We start from the raw sequence: 26,553 nt of genomic DNA on the forward strand, positions 1-26,553 counted from the left end.
AAGGAAAGGTTGAAACATACTGTTAACGTTATTCTAAAATATCGCATGCTCGAGGCACGACAGTTCATCTATAATGAAAAAAAAAAGCAAAAGCTGGGTTCACAAGGTTACCTATACAGAAGTTACCCTACGAAATTGAACTGAGGTTTCCTTGTCGTAGCCACTACCCAAACTAGACAGGATTACACTCTTCACAGTCACAGCTCAAAAAGGAAACATCAACGACCAACCAAATCGGTGTCAATTGAAAAACGCCAATGGCGAAAACGCATTAAGCGATTAGGCAGTAATGTAAGCTAATTAACAACATTTGAATAACCCCGCCCTTATTTAGCCTCAAATTTGAGACTTAAGAAGGGCAACTGATTATCTCGGAGAAACGCAAGGTCCACTGCACCATTGCTCCGGTTAGCGCAGTAAGGGCGTAATACTGTGAAGGACGCCCTAATTCTCCACAGGCTCCGTTTGTGGTTAGGTTTTTATTAGACCCCCCCTAACCATTCATTCTTTGGCACGGTAAGCATAAAGCCGCATAACACCATGAATTAGGGGTCACCTGTTTAGTGGACTCTTACCACTGGATCAAGCGGTCCGTAGTGTTATTCTTAGCCGATTGAGACAACCGCTACCGACACTACACAGCTATCTAGGCTGATCGGGAAAAGAAGTTAACATTGATGGTCAACTTCCAAACGAACCCGAACAGCCAGCAAAAATTCGAGAGCGAAAGTGAAGGTGGGTCGGCCACACTCTACGCAGGGGCGGAAACGAAACCTGCAAGCAAACGTTAGATTCGCAGCAGTGGCAGCAGAACCAGAGGATCATGGCGGCGCAGCCTCATCAACGAAATTCAGCAAGTTGACAAAAATTTGACCTGTCCACAGTAACTAGCGGGCCTGTAAGTAAGTAAGTATCTAATATCTAGAGCAAAATAGACAGAACTGAAAAAAAACCAATACTCGAAACCTTTACTATACTTCTTCAATTAACAGAAAGGTCATCATGAAATAAAAATAGTCCGTACAGTAGTTATGGCATGCTTTTATTTACATTTCGCTCTGCTTCTCTGTCTACATATTAGAACACTTAAAGTACATTCACTATCTACGACTTATAGCTGATTAACTGTAAAGAAAAAAAAACGTATTGCTAGAACTGCTACAATAATGTAAATGAGTTATATGTGCCCGGCTGATCTATTCGAGTATATTAGAGAGAGTGATTGATAAAAGGCACGCTTATCAATAGTCTTCATATGACTGCTGGTTTCTACGAACTACTGTGAAGCGGTTCATGGCCCATTGTGGGCTCAGCTGTTGATACTGATTAACGAATGAAAAGAACAAATTTCAGATTTATTTGGGGGAGAGAAGCTCGAGAAAATCAGTTGATTGTTTGGTGATTATTATTGTTCTGGATTTGTACAATTTCACAGGTGAAATTTCCTCTTTGGTGTGACGGGTTATTGTGGCGATCAAGTAACAGAACTGTTCATATTTGGATTATCTGCAGATTTGAACCTAAATCACCACACATTCATGTGGATATTTAGTGCCGGCGGGAACTTGTTCGGGTTTGGGACACACTGTAATGAAAAAAAAAAAAGATCGATGATATTTGGTAGATGAAAATATCTAACATTTTTAAAACGTTAAACAGGAGATAGCTATCTAGACCACCAATATTTGAATCTACCTTTAGCCGTTAGTATACAGGGTCAAATATTTGTCCAAAAAGAAACCAATGCTCAAACATCTTGTTTGACTCGATCGAATTTTCATTAGTGTCAAACTGATGTTGTTTCATGAGATCTTTCCTCATCGAATGGTTGACCCTGTGTTCTTCAGGCCTTTGAAGTGAGTTTGTCTATTAGATTTGCACTTACCACGCTGGCAGCGACCGCCCCAATATCCGGTTCCTTCACAGCGACACTTGTACTGTGGCATGGTGCTAACCTGTGTACATGATCCTCCATTCAAGCAGGGTTGTCTGCTGCAAATATCGTTTGATCGACCCTATAAAACAAAAACAATATTACAGCTTAACATACTCTTCGTGAGCTTATAAACCTGACAAACTTACCTTTAAAGCATCTTGACATTCCTTACGAGTAGCGTACCGGAACTCCGATTTGCATCCAAAGGCACACGTACACTGTCCGTTATCTATCCGGCAGCCATGTTGCGTCTGGTCAAGCTCGCATGCTCGACTTAAGTAGATGAGGCCTGATTGGGATAAACAGAACAGGATATGTTGTTTAGTAGAGATTTTTCAATACCCTGTATTGCTGATGCTGTCGTTAAACTTGTTTGCGATTTACTACGCAAAAGTCGATTTTTCTCTAAATCAACTCGACGAACCTAACGTCGGATGCCTAGGTAGTGTGCTTGACAGCGGATTTGATCCGATACCCAGTGCACTATGTCCGATGTTAGCTATTGTCTATCCGGTTGGAATCAAGACCGACATTCAATCAAAAATTGCCATTTTCTTGGTCCACATGTGTCGCAACTGTTTCGCATCTAGTGCGCTGTGTTGCTGACAACAACGGGAAGGATGCGCACTACTTTTGACATGATCAAAAAACGTCGCGAGTTGGGTCGCGTCGCGACTTGATTGTGCGAAGTCCGGTTTGGTGGCGGCCCGACAATACAATAATGTACGGAATAGAAGAAAAATCGATTTTACATATACAGATTCCCGGTATTTAACAACGCTGACAATACTTTTGTATGGGTTTGTCGCAATTCAGGACCTAATAATACTGCTAGCACAGACAAACAGACGTCTCACTCTACTTACTTCCCATCGTTTCCCTTTATAACGGATTTTTCATATATTTCATAGTTCGTAAATCGCACGCTCATGGGGCTCGCATCGTTTTTACTCCTGTTTGACGTTTGCTCACTACCGCCGTCTACTCAGTGGGTTTGTGGACCACAGCATAACTAGCATTGGGCGATTATGTTTGCGTGACGATGATTTTTATCGCATTTTGTTCCAAGTGATACGTCTGTTTGTCTGTGCTGCTAGCTAAACTGGATACTTAGCTACTTTGTCAACAAGCCATCCTCTTATACTGCCGAAATTCTAAAATATAGCGTAAGCAACATTCTCAATTTTGGTACATTTTTCTGATGCACAACTCTTGGCCATCTTTTCTTTCATATACATATACTAGATTACTACTAGATCTTGCATCCTAATACAGCAGGTTAACTACATTATTACGATTTCACCAGAGATATGTTCATTAATGGATCACTAAAATAACTGAAACGGCCCCTATGGAATGAACAGATAGCGCCACAGTAGCCTTGTGTGTTTGACATAACTCGGCTACTGTTACTATGTTTAAGTCCATATACGATGGCGCCTTTGTTTTGATGCGGCGAAACCCAACAATCTTTGCTTCATTGTTGATCCATCATTCTCTTCTTTTGACTGTCACGGTCGCCATGTTAGTAGCCGACATGGTGACCGTCACTTTTGCAAGGGTACACTTTTCACAGGTTTTTCCGAAACACTAATGGCCTTCTGTAGTTTTATGTCGTTTCGATGGCTGCTTCTATGTCTTTTTAGCAGAACGAATCTGTGATTCCAAGTGTAATTCTGATTTGGTCAGCCAAACAGACGTACACGCAGAAAAATGGCGCTTGTTTAAAACAATAAAACGCATGGTTGATTTTCAAACTGAGAATTTACTTATTCCAAAGTTATATTTAATTGTTTTTATTTAGAGTTTATCGATAAAAACAACCGATTATCATCATTTCATATAATCGAGGGGGACGACTCTTCCCGATATCCTAGATTTTAAGCCAAAACCTACAAGGAATCACATTTTTTTCATAATTTCAACAAAATTGAAGAAATTAACAGAAAATCGATCAAAATCAACCATATCCGAGATATCCGCTAAAATCGATTATAATGCTGGCTTATCCACAAAAAATCGAACAAAATCGATGCACATCCCTGAACAAAAATGTCAAATTTTCTCGATTTTGTTTTGTTCTTCGTATTCTTCCGGTTGGAGCTTGTTTATAAACAACAGCTGATCACGGATGCGGCTGTTGTTTACATAGTCTACGCATTATTTTAATCCTCAGTATGCCGTTATGTAGCAAATAAATCTTCTCAATAATATGCATTTCCCATATTTCTGAGGTGATCCGTTGTTGCATTCTCTAATTCCGGCAATTCCTGCTGCTGAGCGACCAGCTGATGGCCGACGCCTCGACCGACGTAGCTGATTGTTTACCTGGAAAAGATGTCAAAATTTTCGACGTGGCGTCGCGACGTCGTAACATTTTAAGAGATGTTAGCCGCTTTCAGCGCCGATTTTCGAACGATTTTTTTCATTTAATTCGATTTTTTCAGATATTTTCAATTTTTACCATTTTGCTGAAAATAAATAGCATAAAATCGATTTTAACTTGGAAAATGGCAGAAAATGAGAAAAATCCGATAAAATCGAACCGATGTTCAGCGTAATGAAAACAATAATGAATAATTCAGAAAATCAAAGAAAATTACGGCTTATCGCACGGTAACTGAAGCAAATTGATTACTGTCGACCCCCTCGCATATAATGTCAAAAATTTCATTTGCTTCAACAAAATAAAAACCATAAACATGGTCCGAAAGCACTCACACATCTAAAAAATGCTTACCCCAACATCGCCACAACGAAGAAGGTGTAGCAAATCCATCACGCCAACTTCCAAGTGCAGCTTTGGCCGTGATGGAAACGCGCTGGTACTCACGACAGCATCCACAAAAAGTTGGTCGGTTTCGTCTTTTTTTTTCTTTTTCTTAGTCGTTCTCCTCCCCATCCGCTTACCGACGGTCTAAAAATAGATTTCCGAGCTGCTGCAGTTGCTGGCGCCACAACACAATCACATTCCGGTTTTGTTAGTAGCAAAAGTGCAGTCGTTTGAATCAATCCATTATTTCATGTTGAAAATACCATATCTCTGTTTGTTTTAACAAATTGTCAAAAATTTCGACAAATGAAAATATTTGTATTATCAAACAATAGAACAGTTCAGTTTAAACTAGAAATCAGTTTGTCGCTATAAAATCGGTTGATTTGAACTAGAATTTAATTGTGTTTACAATTTATTTTTTTGCGTGTAGAGTGAGGAGAAGTGGTGAGATTAAGCAGTAGCACACAACGCTCGTTTTTGACGCAACTCCGAGTACTTGTGATACTTATGAACACAGCCTACGTGATTGAAAGAAAAGGTTTGTGCGCATACAGGGGATAGACAAAATGATCGGGATAGGCAAAATTTTCATTTTTCAAAAAATGTCCAATTAGCTGTATCTTTTCGAAAAGTGCATCAAATATTCTCAAATTTTCACTGTAATTTGATCAACTAGTTGTGTTGAAAAAGATCGGGCTATACTGCACTAAGTTATAGGCATTTTAGAAAAAGGTAGAATTATCCGATAGCCAAATTTGAACTGTTATATCTCCGGATTCAATGAACCGAATGCAATGAAATTTTGCCCATTTAAGACTTATATAATGAGCTCTGAAAAACGTTTGACACAACTTGAAATTATTAACAAGAGACCCAAGTAACCACGATGCTCAAGCCTTATTGCATGCAAGTACACCGTATAACTTAGAGCAATCATTACTTTATATGCAAACTTAAAGTTTGGTGCGGCTCCGTGGTCGTGTGGCTAGGGTCACCAAGCTCTTAGTCGCATCGTGCTGAGGAGCGCGGGTTCGATTCCCGCCACAGCTGTCAGGAAAAGTTTTCGGCTGTGCCACTGGGCGTTGCATGCTAGTCCGTTGTCTAGTGTCGTGCTTCCTTCAAAGAGCGAAAAGCTCACTGGAAGCATTGAACGTGTCCGTGTCTTTTAAAAAAAAGTTGATTTAAAGTGGAAGTGGGCAATTATGCGACAGCTCTAAGATTATACCAGTATAATCTTAATTTGATTCTATAATTGCCCACTTCCACTTTAAATCAACCTTAAGTTTGCATGTAAAGTAATGATTGCTCTAAGTACACCGTATATCTGCATGCAATAAGGCTTCAGCATCGTGGTTACTTTGGGAAAAAGTTATAGCGATTTAATAAATTTTATGATTTTTTTAGTAAATTGGTCTATTTTTAATATGCATCCCATTACTTTTTCAATGAATTGCCGCCTATGTTGTTACTTTCCTTTAAAATATATCTGTTTTCAAGATTATCAGAGGGAATTTAAATGAACTATAATTAGCATCATGAATTTTGAAACGATGTTGAAATTGAAGAAAATTTGATGTTTTATTAGAAAAATAATCTAATCGTTATAATTTTCTTCCGTGTTAAGAATTATGTTAAGTTAAGTTATGTTAAAAGTTTTTCAAAGCTCATTATATAAGTCATAAATGGTCAAAATTCCATTGCATTCGGTTCATTGAACCCGGAGATATGACAGCTCAAAGTTGGCTATCGGATAATTCTACCTTTTTCTAAAATGCCTATAACTTCGTGCAGTATGGCCCGTTCTTTTTCAAATTTTGTCCAGCGATACACAAATAGTTGATCAACTTACAGTAAAAATTTGAGAATATTTGATGCACTTTTCGAAACGTTACAGCTATTTGAAATTTTTTTGAGAAGGGAAAATTTTGCCTGTCCCGATCATTTTGTCTATCCCCTGTAGATGCTGAGTTATAGCAGCAAGTGCCTAAAATAGGTGCTCCTGCCCAAATGGTCCCGGACCCTATATCGTGCAGCAGGCAAGGATGTTGTCGATAAGCTGGCAATCATTTGACTCATTTGCTTATAGCTCAGTTCAAAAGGCTAACCAAGTAACAATGAATGCTGAACAGTGAGATTATAAGCTGGTTAATGGTGTCAATGACTGAACTCAATGACAGCTGAATATTGGTCTGAATATTGGCTTCTTCAACCTCTTTAATCAGCAATACATAAATGGCTGAATATCAAGTTGAATATAATATTATTCATCTGGGTAACCAGCTTTAAAACAATCACCAACATGCTGAATTAATCATCTATTGTTCAACCTTCAATCAAATAATTTTTGACAGCTGACCCAAACATGTTTTCATGAAGTCCACATCGCTTCTACAGCCTTAATACAGACTTAGTTCAGCTTATGTTCTTGACAATTCAGACACAACAAGTAATACTCTTGTTTTCGAGGATATGTATACAATTGTGTGTGGTGAAGGTGCTAAGGTGAGTGACTATAAATCTGGAGGTCCGAGTTCAATTTCCAGTTTCCCACAGATTAACCGTAGTGTGGCCAGCAAAAAAAACACCCGTAGAAGGCCGGCAGGGTACCCGGGTACCCACGAAATGGAAATGATCATATCTCAGCGATTTTTCCACCGATTTTAAAAGTTTTTGCCTCATTCAACTCAGAAACTCATTATCTATCGAGATCGTATTTGGTTGGACCGGTCCGATCACCATGGGTACCGGATAATCCGGATTTACGGATCCATGTTTTTATGCAATACAATATACGGGATTTTCGGTAGGTTAGTAGCAATTTCGGTACCAAGCATCGTAAAATTGCTTTGGCATATTGTATCTGACTGGCCTGGAATCATAAAACGTGTTGACTTTGAAACTGTGATTTCGGAACACGCTTCTCGTGGGGCCATGGTTGACCATAAACACTTTAAGATATCCTAGCCTTAACAATGTGGGTTTCAATATGGTAGAGGGACATGCTCCCAAAAATATGGATTTTCCGAAAACCACGGTGATTAGATCGGTCTAACCAAATATTTCCCCGATAGATGATGAGTTTCTGAGTTGAATGAGCTAAAAATTTCCAAAATCTATGAAAAATTGACGGACATATGATCATTTCAATTTCGTGGGTACCCGGGTACCCTGCCGGCCTTCCACGTAATAAAAAAATGCAGGAGCCCCTCCCCCTGTCCCTCCTCACTTTAAAATTCGGTCAACCCCATTAATAGATGTATATTCACGAGTTCTAAGATCTAACAGAGTTCCAACATCCTAGTCTCCACAACCATTAAAATATCGTGATTTGAAATTGAAAAAGGTACCCGGGTACCCTGCCGGCCACATAAGTGTTAATTTATACATTTCTAAACATCTCTTCTGGATGCAGCTTATGATGAAAAAAGGCCCACGAATGTGTTTTTATTTTATTTTTACACAATTAATAAATTTTATTGATTACTGATTAAGCGCATGTTAAGCCTTAAACCAGCCTTCCAATTAACCTCAAATCAGCTAAAAGTTGAATAAAATCACCAAAATTAGATATTTAGGAGCTGAATAAAAGATTGTACCTCTTGTGCTCAGCTTTTGTTCAAATGAAGGCTGATTTAAAATAGTTGGAGACATGTTACAGCATGTACAGCATCAAATTGTTGGCATGGGTATGGCATTCTTGATAATAATTATAGGATAACACTACCCAAGTAACCAGCAAGAATATAAAATTGTGAGTTAGAGACAAATGAGCCAAACGATTGCCAGATGATCCAAAGCATCCTTGATGCCAGACACACATAATAGAAAAGGAAGTTTCAGGGTGCATCAGGGGCATTCTAGAGAGGTTGAGGGGGCTCAAGACCGTTCCAAGGGCTTTAAAGGGTCTTCTAAGTCTTAAGGTGTGTCAGGGGCGTTCCAGGAGTTTCAGGGGTGTTCCAGCGGGTTCCAAGGGGTTTCAGGGGCGTTATAAGGGGTTTCATGGAGTGTCGATGACACTCTTCAAAATCAAAAGAGTTTTGCAACATGCTCTAGAGTGGTGTGTGGCTTCAGCCTCGTCGTGAGGGAGCAAATGAATGTCTAACGGAGAGGTAATAAAAACCGAGCGATGAAGAAGGAAATGATGATGATTGCGAGTAGAGGACTGTGTTTTGAGCTTCGCAAGTCTCCCCAAGTAACCACGGTGCTGAAGCCTTATTGCATGCAGATATACGATGTATTTAGAGCAACCATTACTTTGCATGAACACTTAAGGTTGATTTAAAGTGGAAAGGGCAATTATGCGATTGATTTAAGATAATACCAGTATAATCGTAATTTGATTCTATAATTGCCCATTTCCACTTTAAATCAACCTTAAGTATGCATGTAAAGTAATGATTGCTCTAAGTACACCCTATATCTGCATACAATAAGGCTTCAACACCATGGTTACTTGGGTCTTTTTGTATCTGAGTGGAACTTGTAAGTGCTTTTAGAGTGTGAGTGGATGTGAGAATTTTGCATTATGCATGTTGGACTAACCCCTCGCTCGGAACTGTTTAGGATTTGCGTTGTTTTATTTTCACTCCTCAGAAAACTGCCGAAATCGCCTCCTCATTTCCTCGTGAGGGAGGTTATGTCAAGCCTGGGTATGCCAGAAGCTTTCAGAAAATTTTAGGGGTTTACTGGAGGTTTGGGCATATTCCGAAACCTCCGGAAACGTTTCGAAACCCCTCTGAAACTCCCTGAAAATATAATCCCCCCCATGAAAGTTCTTAAAACGCCTTGGTATGCCTTGAATTCCCGCTGAAACATCCCCGAACCCAACTTGAAAGCTTCCTGGAGCTTCCGGTAATCACTTCCACCGCATTGGAACACTCTGAATTAACTGGAATCCTTCACTTGAAACTCTTATGAAAATTCCCTGAAAAGCCTTGAATCGCATCGCAATGTCTCTGTCTGAAACATCCCTAGAACCTCCTTGACAACATCCTGCAACTTCCGGAAATTATTTCCAAATCCATCATCTGAAATCCATCATCTGAGACACCATCATAAACGCCTTCAAAAGCCTTTAAACTCTTCAGAAAACCCGTTGCAACTCCTTTGAAAGCCCCTGAATTATGTTGGGAACTCCTTGAAATTCCTCTGAAGAAGAACTCCTGAAAATACCTTGAAATTTCCCTGAACTCGTCCAGAATCCCACGGAAATTTTCCTGACAGCCCCTGAAAAGCTTAAATAGATATAACTTGAAACTCATATGAAACATCTCTGAAACCTCCTTGAAAGCCGTCTGAAACTCCCATGAAATTTGAGTAATTTGTAGTAATTTGCAATTTAAAATTGTGTCAACCCTAGTGAAGCATTTAGAAATAGGGTCCCAAAATTAACGATAAAACCCGAATATCCTTAAAAAAATTGAATAAGCAGGCGATCAAGCATGGCATTCTGATCGCAACAGAACGTTTGCCGAACTCAAAACACGGAAGAATAATTTAAACAAAAAAACTCAAAATAGGGGAAATTACCTATTCTCGGCCGTTTTGTTCTCTTCGTCTTTGGGGGTTTTTTGAAACCCATTGAACTCAGAGTTGGTGTCAAATCCTTCCCAACTGAGCTGAATCATATGACCAAGTTTCAGGCAATTTGGCTGACAAAAACCCCCCATGACGAAGAGAACAAACCTGCCGATAATACCCATTGTAACCCTACGTGAAATGCTGGGTATACCCAAGTAACCAAAAGTTCCGCTTCCCTTGACAAAATGCACTTTCAAGTTCCGCGAAGTTCAGGTAAAGTTCCAAATGGAACTTTCTGGCTGCTTAAGAGGCTAATGATGAGCCTTGCTGGAACTTCGGTCACAAGTTCCGGCAAGGCTCATTGTTATCCTCCTAAGCAGCCAGAAAGTTCAATTCGGAACTTTATCTGAACTTCGCGGAACTTTAAAGCTGCTTAAGATGCTACTCGAAACTTTGTCGGAACTTTCAAGTTCATAGAAGTTCAGTTCAGTAGCCTTGTGTTTCGATGAAGATTAAATTTATTTCATTTACAGAAAACAACTGTTTAAGCATAAACGAAAAAAAATACAAATATGAATTTATCAAATCAATGAATACTAGGATTGAGCAAAAAAAAAAAAGAATTGCCGCCCATCGGATTCGAACCGATAGTCGCTGCGTGAGAACCCTATGCTCTACCACAGTACTACAGTTGCAATTGAGTGAGCAGCAGGTAAAGTCTAACTTGAATCGATTTTCTGTCGGCAGCTAGTTTTGCACATTTGTACAGTAGTGAAGTTAGCTTGACTTTGTCAAGGTGTCTTCAGCAGCGCAGCGGTAAGTCGGCAGGCTATCACGCAGGAGGATCCAGTTCAAATCTACATAGCAGCGACATTTGTGAAAATATTAATTATCAGAAGCAATTTCCAGATATGAATCACAAACCCACCATCAGGGGGTGGAGTTGTGATTCTGAAAAACACATTTTTGTTTTTGCATGAATTTTGTCAAAGTTCTGTTAGAAGCTGCTTAGAAGGCTATCCAGCGTGCTTATGTGAACTTTCAAGTTCCAAAATTACTTAAAAATGAAGCTGCTCAGAAGGCTAATGAGCAACCTCGAACAAGCTGCTTAGCTTATAAAGTATCCTTTTATCTGAACTTTTGGTTACTTGGGTAGTGTATCATTGTACTTGCCTCACAATATACAAATTCATGCAATGGCAGGCAAAGAAAGCCCTTCAATTATTAACTGTGGAAGTGCTCAAAGAACACTAAGTTGAAGCGAGGCAGGCCAAGTCCCCAGTGATGACATAGAAGAGCCATAAAGAAGAAGAAAAAGACTCGTCATACAACTACCTATGATTATCATTCTCAATGTGCAGATTTCGAGAGCTGTCACCTTTGAAAAGATCAGTAATGATACTGGCTACATCACTACGGTCTGTGGTCTTGTAGCCGTGCGGTTAGGGTCACCAAGCTTCTAATCGCACCATGCTGTGGGGTGAGGGTTCGATTCCCCCTTTGGACAATGAAACTTTTCGTGAGATTAATTTCTTCTCCGTATCCACTGGTGCATGCTCCATGAGTCCGTTGTCTAGTGGGACAAGTTCAGTCTGGACAGCCTATGATTAATGACGGAGTCCGTGTCCTTTATAGTCCAATAAATCCTCTACATCTCCGCAGATGTCTCGGGAATGTGGTTTTGTTAGTGAATGAGGTAATGCATGGATCTGAGAGCAATATGGCTATGCAATACGCCAAATATAGTACTACTACTTCTTCCTCACACAACAGAAATGCACGCGCGAAATATGATTTCTCAACACTCAAACGATATATCGAATTTCACCCTTCTTACCAGAGAAAGTGATTACGAAGAGTGCACTTAAAACGATCCACCGCTGCATGTTTCTCCCTTGCTGCGATGTTCCAAAATTATCTCCGTCTGTTTCCCGTTTTCGAACTCTTCTTATCGCATTCAGCGCACGCTCCCTTTGAGATGCTGTGCCGTTACACTTGCACTAGTCACTTATATTCCAGACCGACGATGGCACACTTTTCCTCTGCAATCAATAGCGTACTAATTATTTGTAAAAATCACGTTCCCAATTCACTATCACTGCCTGGAACGAAACTAGGAATCATTCATTCTACGGTGCGCTGATAACACTATATTTACTGGGATACTTCCTTATTTTTTACTCAATGTAACTTTTCACACAATTTCTTTTTATAGAATTCTTGAGAATCAAAGTTGATCTGCTAGGATGATCCAGAGGAGCGATCTCCGTTTCGAGCTGTGTACTCTCGCGCGCGGCTGAAGAACGACTGACTGGCTGAGACTTATGTTCTCAAGAGAACACCGCTTCCTTTTACTAACATGATAACGAACGACGATGTTCGCGCTTCTATGCTTTCCTTTATTTCTGTGCACGTTTCATGGTGCCACAATGTGTACCATATGTTTTTAATATAGTTTATATGTGTTTCATTTGCGCTCAAGAAATCTCTGGGATTTTAATTCTTAAAGTTTAAAGAGCTTCATTCATCATCTAAAGAGTAAAAGGGAAATTGCGTAGTACTTTGTGTAATAAATGCTACTTTTTTCCTATAATATGTTAAATAGACTATGGGATTCTGCCTCTATCAGAAAACACGTTTTACGAAATATTCCACATTCTATCTTGCACATTGTAACCGCCAGTCAAGACGATAAGCCTCCAGCAGTGGGATGCTGATAACGCAACACTCCGAACCGAATCGTATGAGATTCAGTCCATTGCCCTTGCTGCATTTTTTCCGTCCTGATTAAATATGTTCGGTTCATTCATACTTTCATCTATTGCTCGGGATCTATATGAATCCTGGTTCTGTGAAGGACTTTTCATTTCGTATGCTTTTACTCAATCGTCCATTGTCAAGCTCTACATTTCAGGGGTTATCTGTTTTTTTTTTTTTGTATTGATGGAAGCCTTACACAAGATCAGCCGGGTCTTAGGTAAACTTCTATTCAAGTACTATGATCGTTTGCTCATTGGAAGTGCAGCGTATTCCATTTCGCAGCCATGACCTGTTAAATTTCTTCCTCTGATTAATACGAATAGGTTATTGTACCATTTGGGCAGGTGTACCTATTTTGGGCACTTGCTGCTATAACTAAGTCAATTTCAAACCGATTTCGATTCGAAATTTTGTACAGAGTTAGATACTGTACGTACCTAACTCTATACAACATTTCAAATCAATCGGTTTGAAATTGACTTAGTTATAGCGGCAAGTGCCCAAAATAGGTACACCTGCCCAAATGGTACAAGACCTTATACAATATTTTAATAAATATTTGCGATTACAGAATTCCAATTACATCAAATCTAGTTTTGAACGCATCTTTAAAATTGTAGATACTGGAAATCATAAGTATTTTAATTGAATATTGTCCTTGATTGAAATCATTCTATAGTAGACGTTCGATAAATGCAAACCCTCTTACTGTTACTTTGCGTAGTTATTGCACTGCTTGAACTGGCGTCAAACAAAATTTCAATCCCGATCTGATGGTTTTTCGAATGCACATTCTGCGTGTGAGGTGGATCAACTAGGATCACGCTTTTTGGAATGAACCCAAGTAACATTAAAAAAGGGCACCTAAAAACAAAATTTACTCTTCACGGTCGCCATAAAATTGAAACGTTACTAGAGAACAACAAAGAAAACGCTATTCTACATTAGAGGTAAACAAGTTTGATTTAACTCATAGACAAACTGATGTGTAGTTAGATAGACAACACACTTATTGCTTTCAAATACGTTCGCAGTGATATCAGGGATGTTTTTTTTTCTTTAGTATGATCACAGAGTGTCTGCGCTGTTATTATGAAGCATTATCAAGCTTTCCACTTATTTAGTTTATGAAAAAGGAATGTCTCAAAGATGATAGGAAAATAACCAGGAATCTGTGGGAACATACAGTATTCAATGTTGTTTTAATCCTCAAGAGGATACCTTAAATGAAGGTCCGTTTTGGGACCCTGGGGTCCATTGGACCCCAACATATATTCTCGCGTATCTCATGATCCTTACTTTTTGAAAGGGTGATGTTTTCAGCAAAGATGTTAGGAAAGGCAAGGCCTATCTAGTGATGAACAATTTAGTTCGGAAAGTTTCCGCTAGGTGGTGCTAGTGAGCATTGAAAAATGCCCCCGATCTACAGGATATAACGTACCTAAACAAGCGGACAAGGACAAGACGTACCGAAACAATAGGGTAAATCGCACTGCTGTAGACGAGTTGATATATATGTCCAGCGGGTCAAAAGGTGTCATTCAAATATTACGTAACGCAAAGGAGTGGGAGGTGGTCTAGCGCTGTGTTACGTTTCATTCAAAATTTTCCTTACAAATGTTGTTGCATGGAGAAGGGAGGAGCCCTTAAGTTGTCAAATTTTGCGTTTCGTAACATTTGAATAAACCCAAGAGGAATCAGAGACAAACAGACGTAACACTATTAAAATTTAAATCTCATATATCTCAGGATCCTGATTACTTATATAATTGATGTCTTCGGCAAAGTTGTTTGGTTGGGCAAGAACTTATAGATTATGGACCGTTTGATTCGATATTCCACCACTAGGCAGTGCTAGATAGCATGCAAATTTTTCATCTCATAATATCTCAGGATCCTGATTTCTTAGAAAAAATTGTGTCTTAGTTGTTGGGTAGGTCAAAAATGTTCAGTTGATGAGTCATTTGATACGAACTCTCCTATTGGGAGACGCTGGTGCGGTATGCTTATTATTTATAGAGATGGTGTCTACAGCTGTTATTTGGCAGGACATGGACCTACCGAATATAGACACTATAGAATCTACAGACTTGGGGAGAAATAGTTGAATTACGCAATTTTAGAGTGTTTTATAGTGAATTTAGTGTGTACTAATAGAAAATGACGTCACACAACCCACAGTCGTTATCGTTCCGTAAATCTCGTTTGGCTAAACGAATTGATAGATCGCTTGGTTAGGGGCCATCCATAAATGGCGTAGCATTTTTTTGACGATTTTTGACACCCCCCTTCTCCCCCTATTTTCCCATACCTAATACATGGCTCGTAGCATAATCAGAGACTCTCCCCACCACCCTAAAATGCCACTTCATCTATGGACGGCCCCTTCCAGTTGTCTGCACCTTGGAAAGCATATGGAATCTATAGTGTCTATATTACAGATTATGGGATATATACAATTATACTTTGATTATAATCTACACAATTTTCCACAGCACAGAGATCAGACATCCAAGCTCAGTTTCAAAACTGTGTAAGGAATTAAACGATCATTTGAAATGGCAACACAAGTGGCAACATCGTGGTGGCGCTACTATCCCAATGTTCCTACGCTGTTGTCGGTGGTGAATATAAAACTTATGTAGATATGGGTACTCACCACTAATTGTAGCAACTTGCCGCATAGGTGACGCTAGTGTTGTCAACGCTAAAAAAATTGAATCCTTGCACAGCTTTCGAGACAATTTTCTATAGGCTTGGATGTCTGTTCTCTGCGATACAAAATATATTTTCATGAAAAATCGAATAAAATGGAATGTAAATTTCAACGTTTCCTTCCCGTAACCGGGAGGAACTCCTGGAGAGAAATTCCTGGAGGAATCCCGTGAGGAGTTCCTGGAGGAATCCTGGAAGAAATTCCTAGGGGAATCTCGAGAGCAACTCCTAGAGGAATCCCGGGAGAAATTCCTGAAAGAATCTTGAGAGGAATTCCTGGAGGAATGCCAGGAAGAATTCTTGGAGGAATCCTGAGAGAAATTCGTTGAGAAATACCGGTAAGAACTCCTGGAGAAATCCCAGGAGGAATTCCTGAAGCAACCCCCGGAGGAATTCCTGAAGAAATCCCAGGAGGAATTTCAAGTGGATTTCCTAGAAAAACTCATGCAGGAAACCCGGGAGGAAATTCTGGAGAAAACCCGGGAGCAATTCGGAGACAAATTCCTGAAGAAATTCTGGGAGGATTTCGTGGAGGAATCTCGGAAAGCATTTGTGGAAGAATCCTTTTACGAATTCCTAGTTGAATCCCTGGTGGAATTCCTGATGTAGTTTTGGGAGTCATTTCCGGAGGGCTTTTGAGTGGATTTCCCAGATGGAATCGTAGAGGAACCTCGGGAAGAATTACTGAAAGAATCCCTGTATTAATTTCTGGAAGAATCCTGGTAGGAGTTCCTTCAGAAATTTTGGGAGGAATTCCTGGAGGTATCCGGGTGAGTCAATTCTGAAGTAAATTATCCACCAAATTGGAAGTATTGGTATTGTGAACAGAATGTAATTATATTGTGTTATTCTCAAGATATTCAATTCAAAAGAAGCGTACTTATTTGAGGACGCTTGCCACTCGGTAATCTAGGATGCTGGGCATATACGAACTAATTAGCGCCATTTTGCAGAAAAACTTTAAAATAATTTTCATTACCAAATAATCCTTGATGTATTGAACACTTTTGCCGAAGACACAAACTTTCTATACATTCCGAATCTCAAGATATTCAAGCTAAATTTAACTTTCAATCCATAATTTGAATAAACAATAGCGCCACCTACTGGGCTAATTCCAATTCAATTTGTTCATCACAAGATTGCCCTTGGTCTATTGAACAATTTTGTCGAAGACAGCATTATTCTAGGACATGACGATCACAAGATATAATCATTCGTGTCGTGGGGTCCAATGGACCCCAGGGGACCAAAATCGCCCGGTTCAACTTTGACATAAAAAATAATCTATAGTACGCCATGAAATATTTGTTATTTTTGCACAAATAACTCATCGTGATGTAGTTTGAAGGTACTGTGAAAAGGGGACCGATGTGTCAATCTAAACTTCATTGCGACCACTTCAAAGTGGCTCTGGGGTCCAATGGACCCAATGGACCCCAGGTATCCATTAGAGGGTTAATTGATAAAAGTGTTTCAACGAAAGCTATTGCAGTTCAAACAGACATACAAATAGTCAAAAATTATTGTGCAATCTAAAAATTATCATTTTTATATGTTTTCTTAGTGTATTTTGATTTGTTATGCTATTGGTCGGAGGTTAATTAGAACTTTATAAGACCTCTCCAGGAATCACAACTGGAAAATCCACCAGTGGCTGTTCCGAAAGTTTTCAATGAAATTTCATTCTATAATTCTTCTCCAGTTAGAATTTTTCCCAGTCTACCATTAACTCTTTTTCACATCATCGATGAACTATCTGCAGGAATTCGTTTAATCGTTCTTTCAGGAACTACATTCAGCAATTTCTACAAATTCCTATTTTCTCTAAGAATTTCTCAAATTACTTATTCAAGGAAACCGAGTATAATAAACGTGTTCTAGGCGAAACAATTCGGCTCCAAAAAATTAAAGCATGTTGTTCAAGAAACTGCCCTATGAGATCTTGGTTAAAGTTCTATACGGGCGGTACATTCTGTAGAAGTTCGTGGTGGAAATTTCTATAGAAGAATTCGAATGCTCCCCAATTGTAGAGTGAGAATAATTTATTTGCATAAAATAAATCCAAATTTTCGTCTTCAAAATCATTTTATATTTTAATCTACAAGTTGCTACAGGGGATAGACAAAATGATCGGAACAGGCAAAATTTTCGCTTTGCAAAAAATGTTCAACTAACTGTAACTTTTCGAAAAGTGCATCGAATATTCTCACATTTCAACTGTAAGTTCATCAACTAGTTGTGTATTAGTGGTTCAAATTTGGAAAAGATCGGGCTATTCTTCACAAAGTTATAAAAGTTCTTGAAAAAGGTAAAATTATCCTATAGCCAACTTTGAGCTGTTATATCTCCGTATTCATTGAACTGATTTAAATGAAATTTTGACCATTTATGACTTGTATAATGAACTGTTATAAACGTTAAACTTAACTTGAATTTTTTACCAAGAGAAAAACTTATAGCGATTTCATTTATTTCACGATTTTTTAGTAAATTGATCAATTTTTAATATGCATCCCATCTTTCTCAATTTGTTGTCGGCTATGTTGATACTTTCCTTCAAAACACATTTATATATAAGTAATTTAAATGAACTATAATTTGCATCTTGAATTTTGAAACGATGTTGAAGTTTTGGATAATTTGGTGTTTTATTAGACAAATATTCTAACCGTTATAATTTTCTTTCGTGTTAAGAATTTTAAGTTATGTCAAAGGCTTTTCATAGCTCGTTATATAAGGCATTAATGGTCAAAATTCCATTGCATTTGGTTCATTGAATACGGAGATATAACAGCTCAAAGTTGGCTATTGGATAATTATACCTTTTTCAAGAATCTTTCTAACTTCGTGGAGAATAGCCCGATCTTTTCCAAATTTAGACCACTGATACACAACTAGTCGATAAACTTACAGAGCGGTTCCATATCATTTCAGCAACGAGTAATTTTCATATATGTTTATTTGGATGAAACCTTGCATACAAGTCTTTGGGGGAGAAAAACGCCGTTTTGCATACTTGGTTCGCCATTTTGAATCTAGCGTTACTTATGAGAAGGGCCTATGAAAAATGCACATGACATCTTCAAAAAATTGTATCTCGAAAACGGTTTGTCCGATCGGTTTGGTGTCTTCGGCGAAGTTTTAGGCAATTGTTGGTGCTATATGGAGAAAATATGCACGGTAAAAAAAATGTTTGGTTTTTGTGATTTGAACTAAAATATAGATTTTCCCTCAAAAGTGACATGTCAATATTTTTTTAATTATCCTTATATTATAGCTGACTGAAAATGCTATCTAGTGCACAGTGGGTTGTTCTGGAGAAAAATAGGTTACAATGAAAAAAAAATGTTTTAAAAAATTACGGTTTTCAAAAAAAAGCTATTAAGAAAAGTCAAAAAAATTTGTCGCCCTAATTTTATGAAAGTACATCGAATTTGCAAGAAAAAAGTACTTCGGTAACATTTTTCTAAGATGCACCGTTTAGAAGATATTACTAATTTAATATTTATTTTTTTGATAACTTAATAAGTTTTAGCCCTTTTCGGATGTACTCCGTGTTTCTCCAGTTTCAAAAGTATTTTTTTCGGAAAGATTGGAAAATTTTGAGTTAAAATGACACTGACAGCTTAAAGATTTGAGTGAAATTCTCTGCCTTAAAAACAAGTTACAAAATCCCACTATCAGAAACAATGATTTCTTCCAGTGGTTTTTGGTGCCTTCTGCTGAAAACGTGCTAAAAGGAATAAGATACAGGTAATTAGATACCAGTTAGCTGTACTACGTACAGTTGGTGATTGTAAACATGGTCTTTGTTGGAACTAGTCCACCATGGCCACGCTGGCCCAGGCTTGTAAACATTCGACACTTTTCACTACCTTCGTTTCGTTGTCGCGGTCGGGTGTCAGCTTGCTTTGTTTCATTCGAGCGCGACCGCTACCTCTTACACACAACACAAGCGGCAGAACAAAGATCAATAAACAAAAAAGTGGATCAAATCAACGTCGTCTGACACGATGACATTAGTCTAATTCCAGCTTTTCGCAAGATTTCAGCCAATTTTGATTAAGATTGGTATAATATTAGTTTATTCGTGTGTGATAAATCGATTACGACACATACATTTATCCAAAACAGCTCTCTTTATGGGAAAGACAGGAATAACAAAAACCGAACCATCTCCCGAAGACGCAATCGTGGTCAAGCGCATTCATTCGACATTTTTGTTTCGTACATTAGTTTGATTGCTTGTGTTGCGAATGTTGGAGACAAAGGCAACCGAATATCGACAATTTTTAGAAAGTTTGATTCCGCATGATTTTCTAAAAACCGAACAATCCAATTTTTTGAAAACTACAAAACAAAACTTGCAAGATGGTGAATTTTCAGCTATTTGTGACTTTTCTGAAAATTACAGCTTCGTTTTGCAGGATGAAGTTCAATCACACCATTGGAACGTGCAACAGGCCACAATCCATCCTTTCGTAATATATTATAATGAAAATATGCAAAATAAACATTTTAGCTTCATTATAATTTCAGAAGAACTAAGACATGATTCAGTCGCTGTTAATTTGTTTATTGATAAAATGATAAACTTTTTACAAATTGATCAAAATAAAAACATGAAAAAAAAAAATATGTCAGATGGTGCTGCTTCACAGTATAAAAACCGAAAAAACTTTTCTAGCCTTTGTAAGTTTAAGTCAAAGTATGGTATTGACGCTGAATGGCATTTCTTCGCAACATCGCACGGAAAAGGTCCATGCGATGCTATTGGAGCACCGACGAACCGACGTGACAGTGGTGATTCAAAAGTGTCCCCCCCAAATTTAACGGTCGACCACCGAAGCGAGCGATCGCTTCTGTCAAATCAGCGCAGACGCGAACCGTTTCCTATACGAACACACGGGGGTTCGGTGTCGAGCTATCAAATCATCGCGAGCCGTTATAGAGGTGGCGATAGTGTTTGGCTATTTTTCATCATGGCGTCGTGGACAACAAATTTGAATTTATTTGTTCTAGCTGTCACGTCGGTTCGTCGGTGATTGGAGGTACGATAAAACCGAAGACGGCTAATAACAAGACAGCCAGCTCCCACCCTGTCGCAGGCGACATGGTTGGAACGCCCTCAACGATTCACAGGAACATTAAAACATGATTGTGTGCGTGTACATGCCAATACGTACACGTAAATTGTAGTATCGCACGCACACTCATTCATGATGTTGTTCCCTGAAGTCGTTCGCGGCGCTAGTGTGCTTGTAGCTCCCAAAGTATATGGAGCAAGAGGGTAGATGTCTGTCTTGTTATTAGCCGTCTTCGATAAAACGCATGGCTACCAGAGCAAGTTTAGCCAAAGAACGCGAACACCCGATAAAGACTGCAAGAGAGTTGTTTAATTGGGCAAACAAACGAAAAGAAGAAGAACTTACAAAGTTGTCATTTTGTTATTCTACTACAGAAGAATACGAAAATATGTCTTTGCAGCTAAATAATCAATATAATAATGGAAAAACAATTCAAGGAATTCAAAAATTCCACTCATTTCTTCCTCTATCAGAAAATACAATAAAGGCAAAGCTTTATTCAAACTGTCCTGACAATGATGCCAAAATATTCGATATTGTTAAGAAAGTTGTGTAAACAATAATTTGATAAAAATACAGGAATAAAAATAAACTGATGATGTATGTATAAATAACTGATGATGTATGTATTTTTATTGCGCACAAATACCACCCCTGAAAAATAAGCCTTATTCGCTCTTTTGAATCTTGCTAATTGAGGAGCTTGCGATATGCAAGAGTTGAATGCACATTTTCAACACAATACACCAAAAACCACTGGAAGAAATCATTGTTCCTGATAGTGGGATTTTGTAACTTGTTTTTCAAAATACTTTTAAGGCAGAGAATTTCACTCAAATATTTAAGCTGTCAGTGTCATTTTAACTCAAAATTTTCCAATCTTTCCGAAAAAAATACTTTTGAAACTGGAGAAACACGGAGTACATCCGAAAAGGGCTAAAACTTATTAAGTTATCAAAAAAATAAATATTAAATTAGTAATATCTTCTAAACGGTGCATCTTAGAAAAATGTTACCGAAGTACTTTTTTCTTGCAAATTTGATGTACTTTCATAAAATTAGGGCGACAAATTTTTTTGACTTTTCTTAATAGCTTTTTCTGGAAACCGTAATTTTTTAAAACCATTTTGTTTCATTGTAACCTATTTTTCTCCAGAACAACTCACTGTGCACTAGATAGCATTTTCAGTCAGCTATAACATAAGGATAGTAAAAAAAATATTGACATGTCACTTTTGAGGGAAAATTTATATTTTAGTTCAAATCACAAAAACCAAACATTTTTTTTCACCGTGCATATTTTCTCCATATAGCACCAACAATTGCCTAAAACTTTGCCGAAGACACCAAACCGATCGGACAAACCGTTTTCGAGATACAATTTTTTTGAAGATATCATGTGCATTTTTCATAGGCCCTTCTCATAAGTAAGGCTAGATTCAAAATGGCGAACCAAGTATGCAAAACGGCATTTTTGTTCCCCAAAAACTTGTATGCAAGGTTTCATGCAAATCAGAAAATACAAAAAATAAAAACTGGAAAAATTTCCCACTTGTTCGTGGAATCGCTCTACAGTAAGAATTTGAAAATATTCGATGCACTTTTCGAAAAGTTAGAGCTAGTGGAACATATTTTGGAAAGTGAAAATTTTGCCTGTCGCGATCATTTTGTGTATCCCCTGTATTTTCCATTTGTAATGGCTTCTAATATCATCATTCTCGATGTCCACGCCGATAAACACCGGATTGATAGGATTGTGATACCTTCCACCAGATGTCGAAGTAATCGTTAGCTTCCGAAAAATAACCCTATAGTTTAAGGGCTGGATTAACAAATGTGGGCGCCCGGGGCCACAGTGTTGTAGGGGCCCTTTATATAGATGACTCGATGATATATTTTTGCCATATGGAACAAAAAAATATCAATCATTTTTTCAAAAATGTATTAATGAAGGTATCGATGACGTTGTAGAAGGATTTGAATTTGGAACAATAAACAGAGCTGTGGAAAAGATTGATATGCACTAAATATTCATAACAGATTTGTTATTCTAGCGTGAAAACAATGATAAAAGAAATTTACAAGGAAATTTATATAATGTAGAACAGTGGTTTTTGCAAATGTGCCCGATCAGAAAGGCATAACAAAATTATAACCGATGGAGTCATTTATTTCAAAGATTTTTCATAACAGAATGAGTTATAAAAATCGCCGGTTAGGTGTTAAAATAACAAAAATTATAACTGAAATTGCTCTAGCCATAACATAATTATAACAAGTGTTGATACAATTTTAACAAATTTATAACAAAGTGAGATATAAAAAATATTGGAATGATCAATAAATTATAACACATTTTGTTATAAATTAGATATAAATATGTTGGGTAAAAATTAAGTTGGGTAAAATTTAACTCATTTTTGGGTAATTTTTATTAAGAGTGTTAATTATTTTAAGCGCAAAGTTTTTTGTATAAAAAAAACTTGCCCCACGTAGTATATAAAAAACCCACACCCAGACGGGAATCGAACCAAGGACGCCAACCTTCACCTGCAATCCGGCGCCTTTATCAATGAGGCCATTGCAGCACTTGAAGTGAAGGGCGGTATATGATCAAGTGGTTCTTCGTTTTGGCGGCTGGTCTATAAATAGACTTATTTGTCCAACGTACAGGGGAGAGCAAATATGACGTCACATAAAAGTGTTCTTGATACATTTTATCGCAATTACGTCATCTTAGGATATAATAACAAAAGTGGATATAATTTAGTTATAATTGTAACTCAAGAATTTGCTCTGCATTTTGGCATGCTTTACCTCATGATTCAGACCAGAAATAAATGTCGTATCTTCATCAAAGTTGTAGAGATAGTTAATGGCTCTTAAACAGTGGAAAGAGTGGCATACAATTTCACCTTCTCTTGGTGCTTGCGAGCAAATAAATTAGAACATTTTGACATATGTTATTAAATAATTATCTAATGTTCCTCACCATTAAGGAACTTCTTGCCTATGGCAAAGTTATGCAGTAGTCTGGTGGTTAGAAATTTCACTGCTTTGTGGCGTTAGTGTGCATTTCTGTGAGATTGTCAGATTTAGATGGCTTGTGAATTAAAAAATAAAGTATTTAATGCACAATTTTAACATTACATGGTACAAGAATTGACATACTGATGCAATTCTGTGGCGTTTTGCTTTGCCTTGTGACCTCATATAATGTTTTCATTTTCAGCAAAAAAGAGTTTAAACAAGAAATTCTTCCACTAGTTGAAAACACCTGTTCGGCATTTGCTTCGGCATTTGCTCAAGATGCATGACGATGTCCATATCGGTAAAAAAAATAGCCTTCTGCTATTGGTTGGTTTTCCAAAAGCTTTTAATAGAGTTTCTTATTTTGAGTTACTGCACAGGTTATCACATCTATTTGATTTCAGTTGAGATTCTGTTTTATTGAGTAAATCCTATTTGAATAACCGCTTTCAAATTGTGGAAGTTAAAGGAAATCATTGAAGCCTGATCGGTACTCTATCGGGAGAGCTACAAGGATCGGTTTCAGGACCATTGATGTTAGCCTTATTTATCAACAGCCTTCTTTCATCTTTGAAAGTATGTAATACCCACACCACATGTTTGCAGATTATAGGAAGCTGTATTTCTACTGAATTAATACGGACGTTAATTGCATGGCAATGAAACGTGTCTCAACTAGAAATAAATTTCAAAGCTCCACAAATAATTTGTAATCAATCAATTCTTCAAAAACTAAGGTGATTTTCATTTGCAGACGACTAATTGATCCAGTTCTATCATGTTAATTCAATAACAACAATAAAACTTCTAATTTCAGAATAAAAACTTTCATAGAGTACAGTGAATATATTTTCATAGCAAAGACTTTTGTTTTGATCGAAAAAACTGCTTTCAAATATTTGATGATGACGATGATTTCAATCACGATTTTTTTGTTGTTTTTACTAATGTGTATTTTAACACTAAGCTAAGGACTGTTCATTTTATAAAGAGGACACCTTATTTGTGTGATATCTTTTTTATTTTTCAATAAAATCATTATCGGTTTTTTGCATAAATTTTCATAGCTATTCTACAGTGTAGGAAAAATATAACATTATACAAATTGTCCTTAGTTATGGAACTGAAGCGGTTTTCGTTAAAACTCAATAAAACCCCATTTCTCAAAATTCTACACAACTTTCCACATACATAACTTTGAAATTTTCAGGAACTTTTCAATGTGTTGGGATCTAATACTATTCTTCTAAAGGTAGAGTGTAATAGTTGGTTAGTAATAACGCACTAAGCATTATACAGCTTGATATAGTTAGTTGCCTTGTTATCAATGAAATTGATAAAAAAATACTTATTTAGGTCCAGTGATGCAATAACACTACGGAATCAGTTCAAAATTTGTCCAGTATAGAAGAGAATCGCATTCTAAATGATACCGAAGAAAAATATGCTTTAAAGTACATTCTTCATGATAAATTTAATACTTAATGATGGCCATAATGAAAAATTGCATACTTTTTGCTCCATAAATGCAAGTTTTTGATTCTAGAGTAGCTTATTATTATTTATTTTCAGCAAGGTCTGACGCTATGTAATTATATACCTTATTTGAAAATAACTACATGTTAATTTTTATTTCCGACATCATTGTCACGTTGTATTTGCAATAGAGTACATCGTTATTAAGAAGAACCTTCATAGAACGAAGCGGTTTTATCTCCGGTAACAGCCATGAAGAACAGTAACCAAGCCAACAATGCTATCAAGAAGCGGTTTTCTGCATTTGAATTTGCATTATTAGTACTTTCGACTAGATCCATTGAAAACATTCAAAATTTAATATTTTTATACATTTTTGTTTAACAAATAAATTTTATACTGAAAATCGAGTCCAATTTGTAACTTCAATATCTCAACAACCATTATTCCGATTAGGTTTATATTTTGCCAGAATATGTATCACTCAAACTGCTGCAGCATGGCAAACACTTTTTTGTAATTAAAAACGATACACCGATGTTTTACAGAAATTTTGTGTTTATCTTTAGTTTTTGGGAATTGAAAAATTGATCTCTCGAAACACTTTGCCACATTTCTATGAAGTTCAATAATTTTAAACCAATTTATTTATGGTTATTATCTGCTAATATAATGTACTGAACAACTAACCAAGGCTGCTCAAATTTGAACTACGCGTTTTCTTTTTATAGCCTTGCAAAGTTGTCCTCTTTATAAAATGAACAGTCCTTAGTTCAACGTTAACCAGCCGCAGTTTATCGCGGAAACATTGCGCCCGTTTGATTTGTACAAGGCGGCTGATTATACGTGACAGCTTCCACCCGGCGGCTGCAAAAACAGTTTTAGACAAGGTGCACACCGTGTACAAACCATAGGTGCGCGGTCTAGCGCGATCTAATACTGCGCGTTTCGAACGCAGCTGGCTGAGAATCCAAGATTAACGCGGCAATATCTACCTGGACTTTCTTAAAGGTTTAGATCATGATTCAAACATGTCAAAAATACTACATTAGTTTATTTAAGGTTTGAATTTCAATTTGTGTTAGTGAATTTGAACCTAGATAATCAAGAAATCGATTTTGAACTTCCAATAAGGGATAATCCTCAATCTACAAGTTATGTCAATAAATAAATTTAATGAGTAACCTGTATTTTCTTAAAGGTCTGGATCATGATTCAAACATGTCAAAAATCCTGTATTTTACAAGCAC

At 37.4% G+C, this 26,553-nt stretch overlaps 1 protein-coding gene across 1 annotated transcript; it reads right to left on the reverse strand.

Annotated features, from left to right (window-relative positions):
- Positions 1 to 1,021: 1,021 nt before the first annotated feature.
- Positions 1,022 to 12,550, reverse strand: LOC115268466 (sushi, nidogen and EGF-like domain-containing protein 1). Its single transcript, XM_062848956.1, has 4 exons — positions 12,070 to 12,550; positions 2,083 to 2,225; positions 1,886 to 2,015; positions 1,022 to 1,585 (listed from the first exon to the last, which is right to left on the reverse strand). The coding sequence occupies exons 1-4, from the start codon at positions 12,116 to 12,118 to the stop codon at positions 1,521 to 1,523; spliced, it is 387 nt and encodes a 128-aa protein (XP_062704940.1). The 5' UTR covers positions 12,119 to 12,550; the 3' UTR covers positions 1,022 to 1,520.
- Between the last annotated feature and the right edge of the window lie 14,003 nt (positions 12,551 to 26,553).

Source organism: Aedes albopictus, chromosome 2 (assembly GCF_035046485.1).
Source record: "Aedes albopictus strain Foshan chromosome 2, AalbF5, whole genome shotgun sequence".
In the NCBI taxonomy this organism is placed as follows: Eukaryota; Metazoa; Arthropoda; class Insecta; order Diptera; family Culicidae; genus Aedes; species Aedes albopictus.

Coding starts and splice junctions, on each gene's coding strand:
- LOC115268466 (XM_062848956.1), bottom strand. CDS start 12,118: ATGCAGCGGTGGATCGTTTTAAGTGCACTCTTCGTAATCACTTTCTCT. Junction 2,016..2,082: donor AATGTCAAGATGCTTTAAAG/GTAAGTTTGTCA, acceptor TTTGTTTTATAG/GGTCGATCAAACGATATTTG. Junction 1,586..1,885: donor GGGCGGTCGCTGCCAGCGTG/GTAAGTGCAAAT, acceptor TTTTCATTACAG/TGTGTCCCAAACCCGAACAA.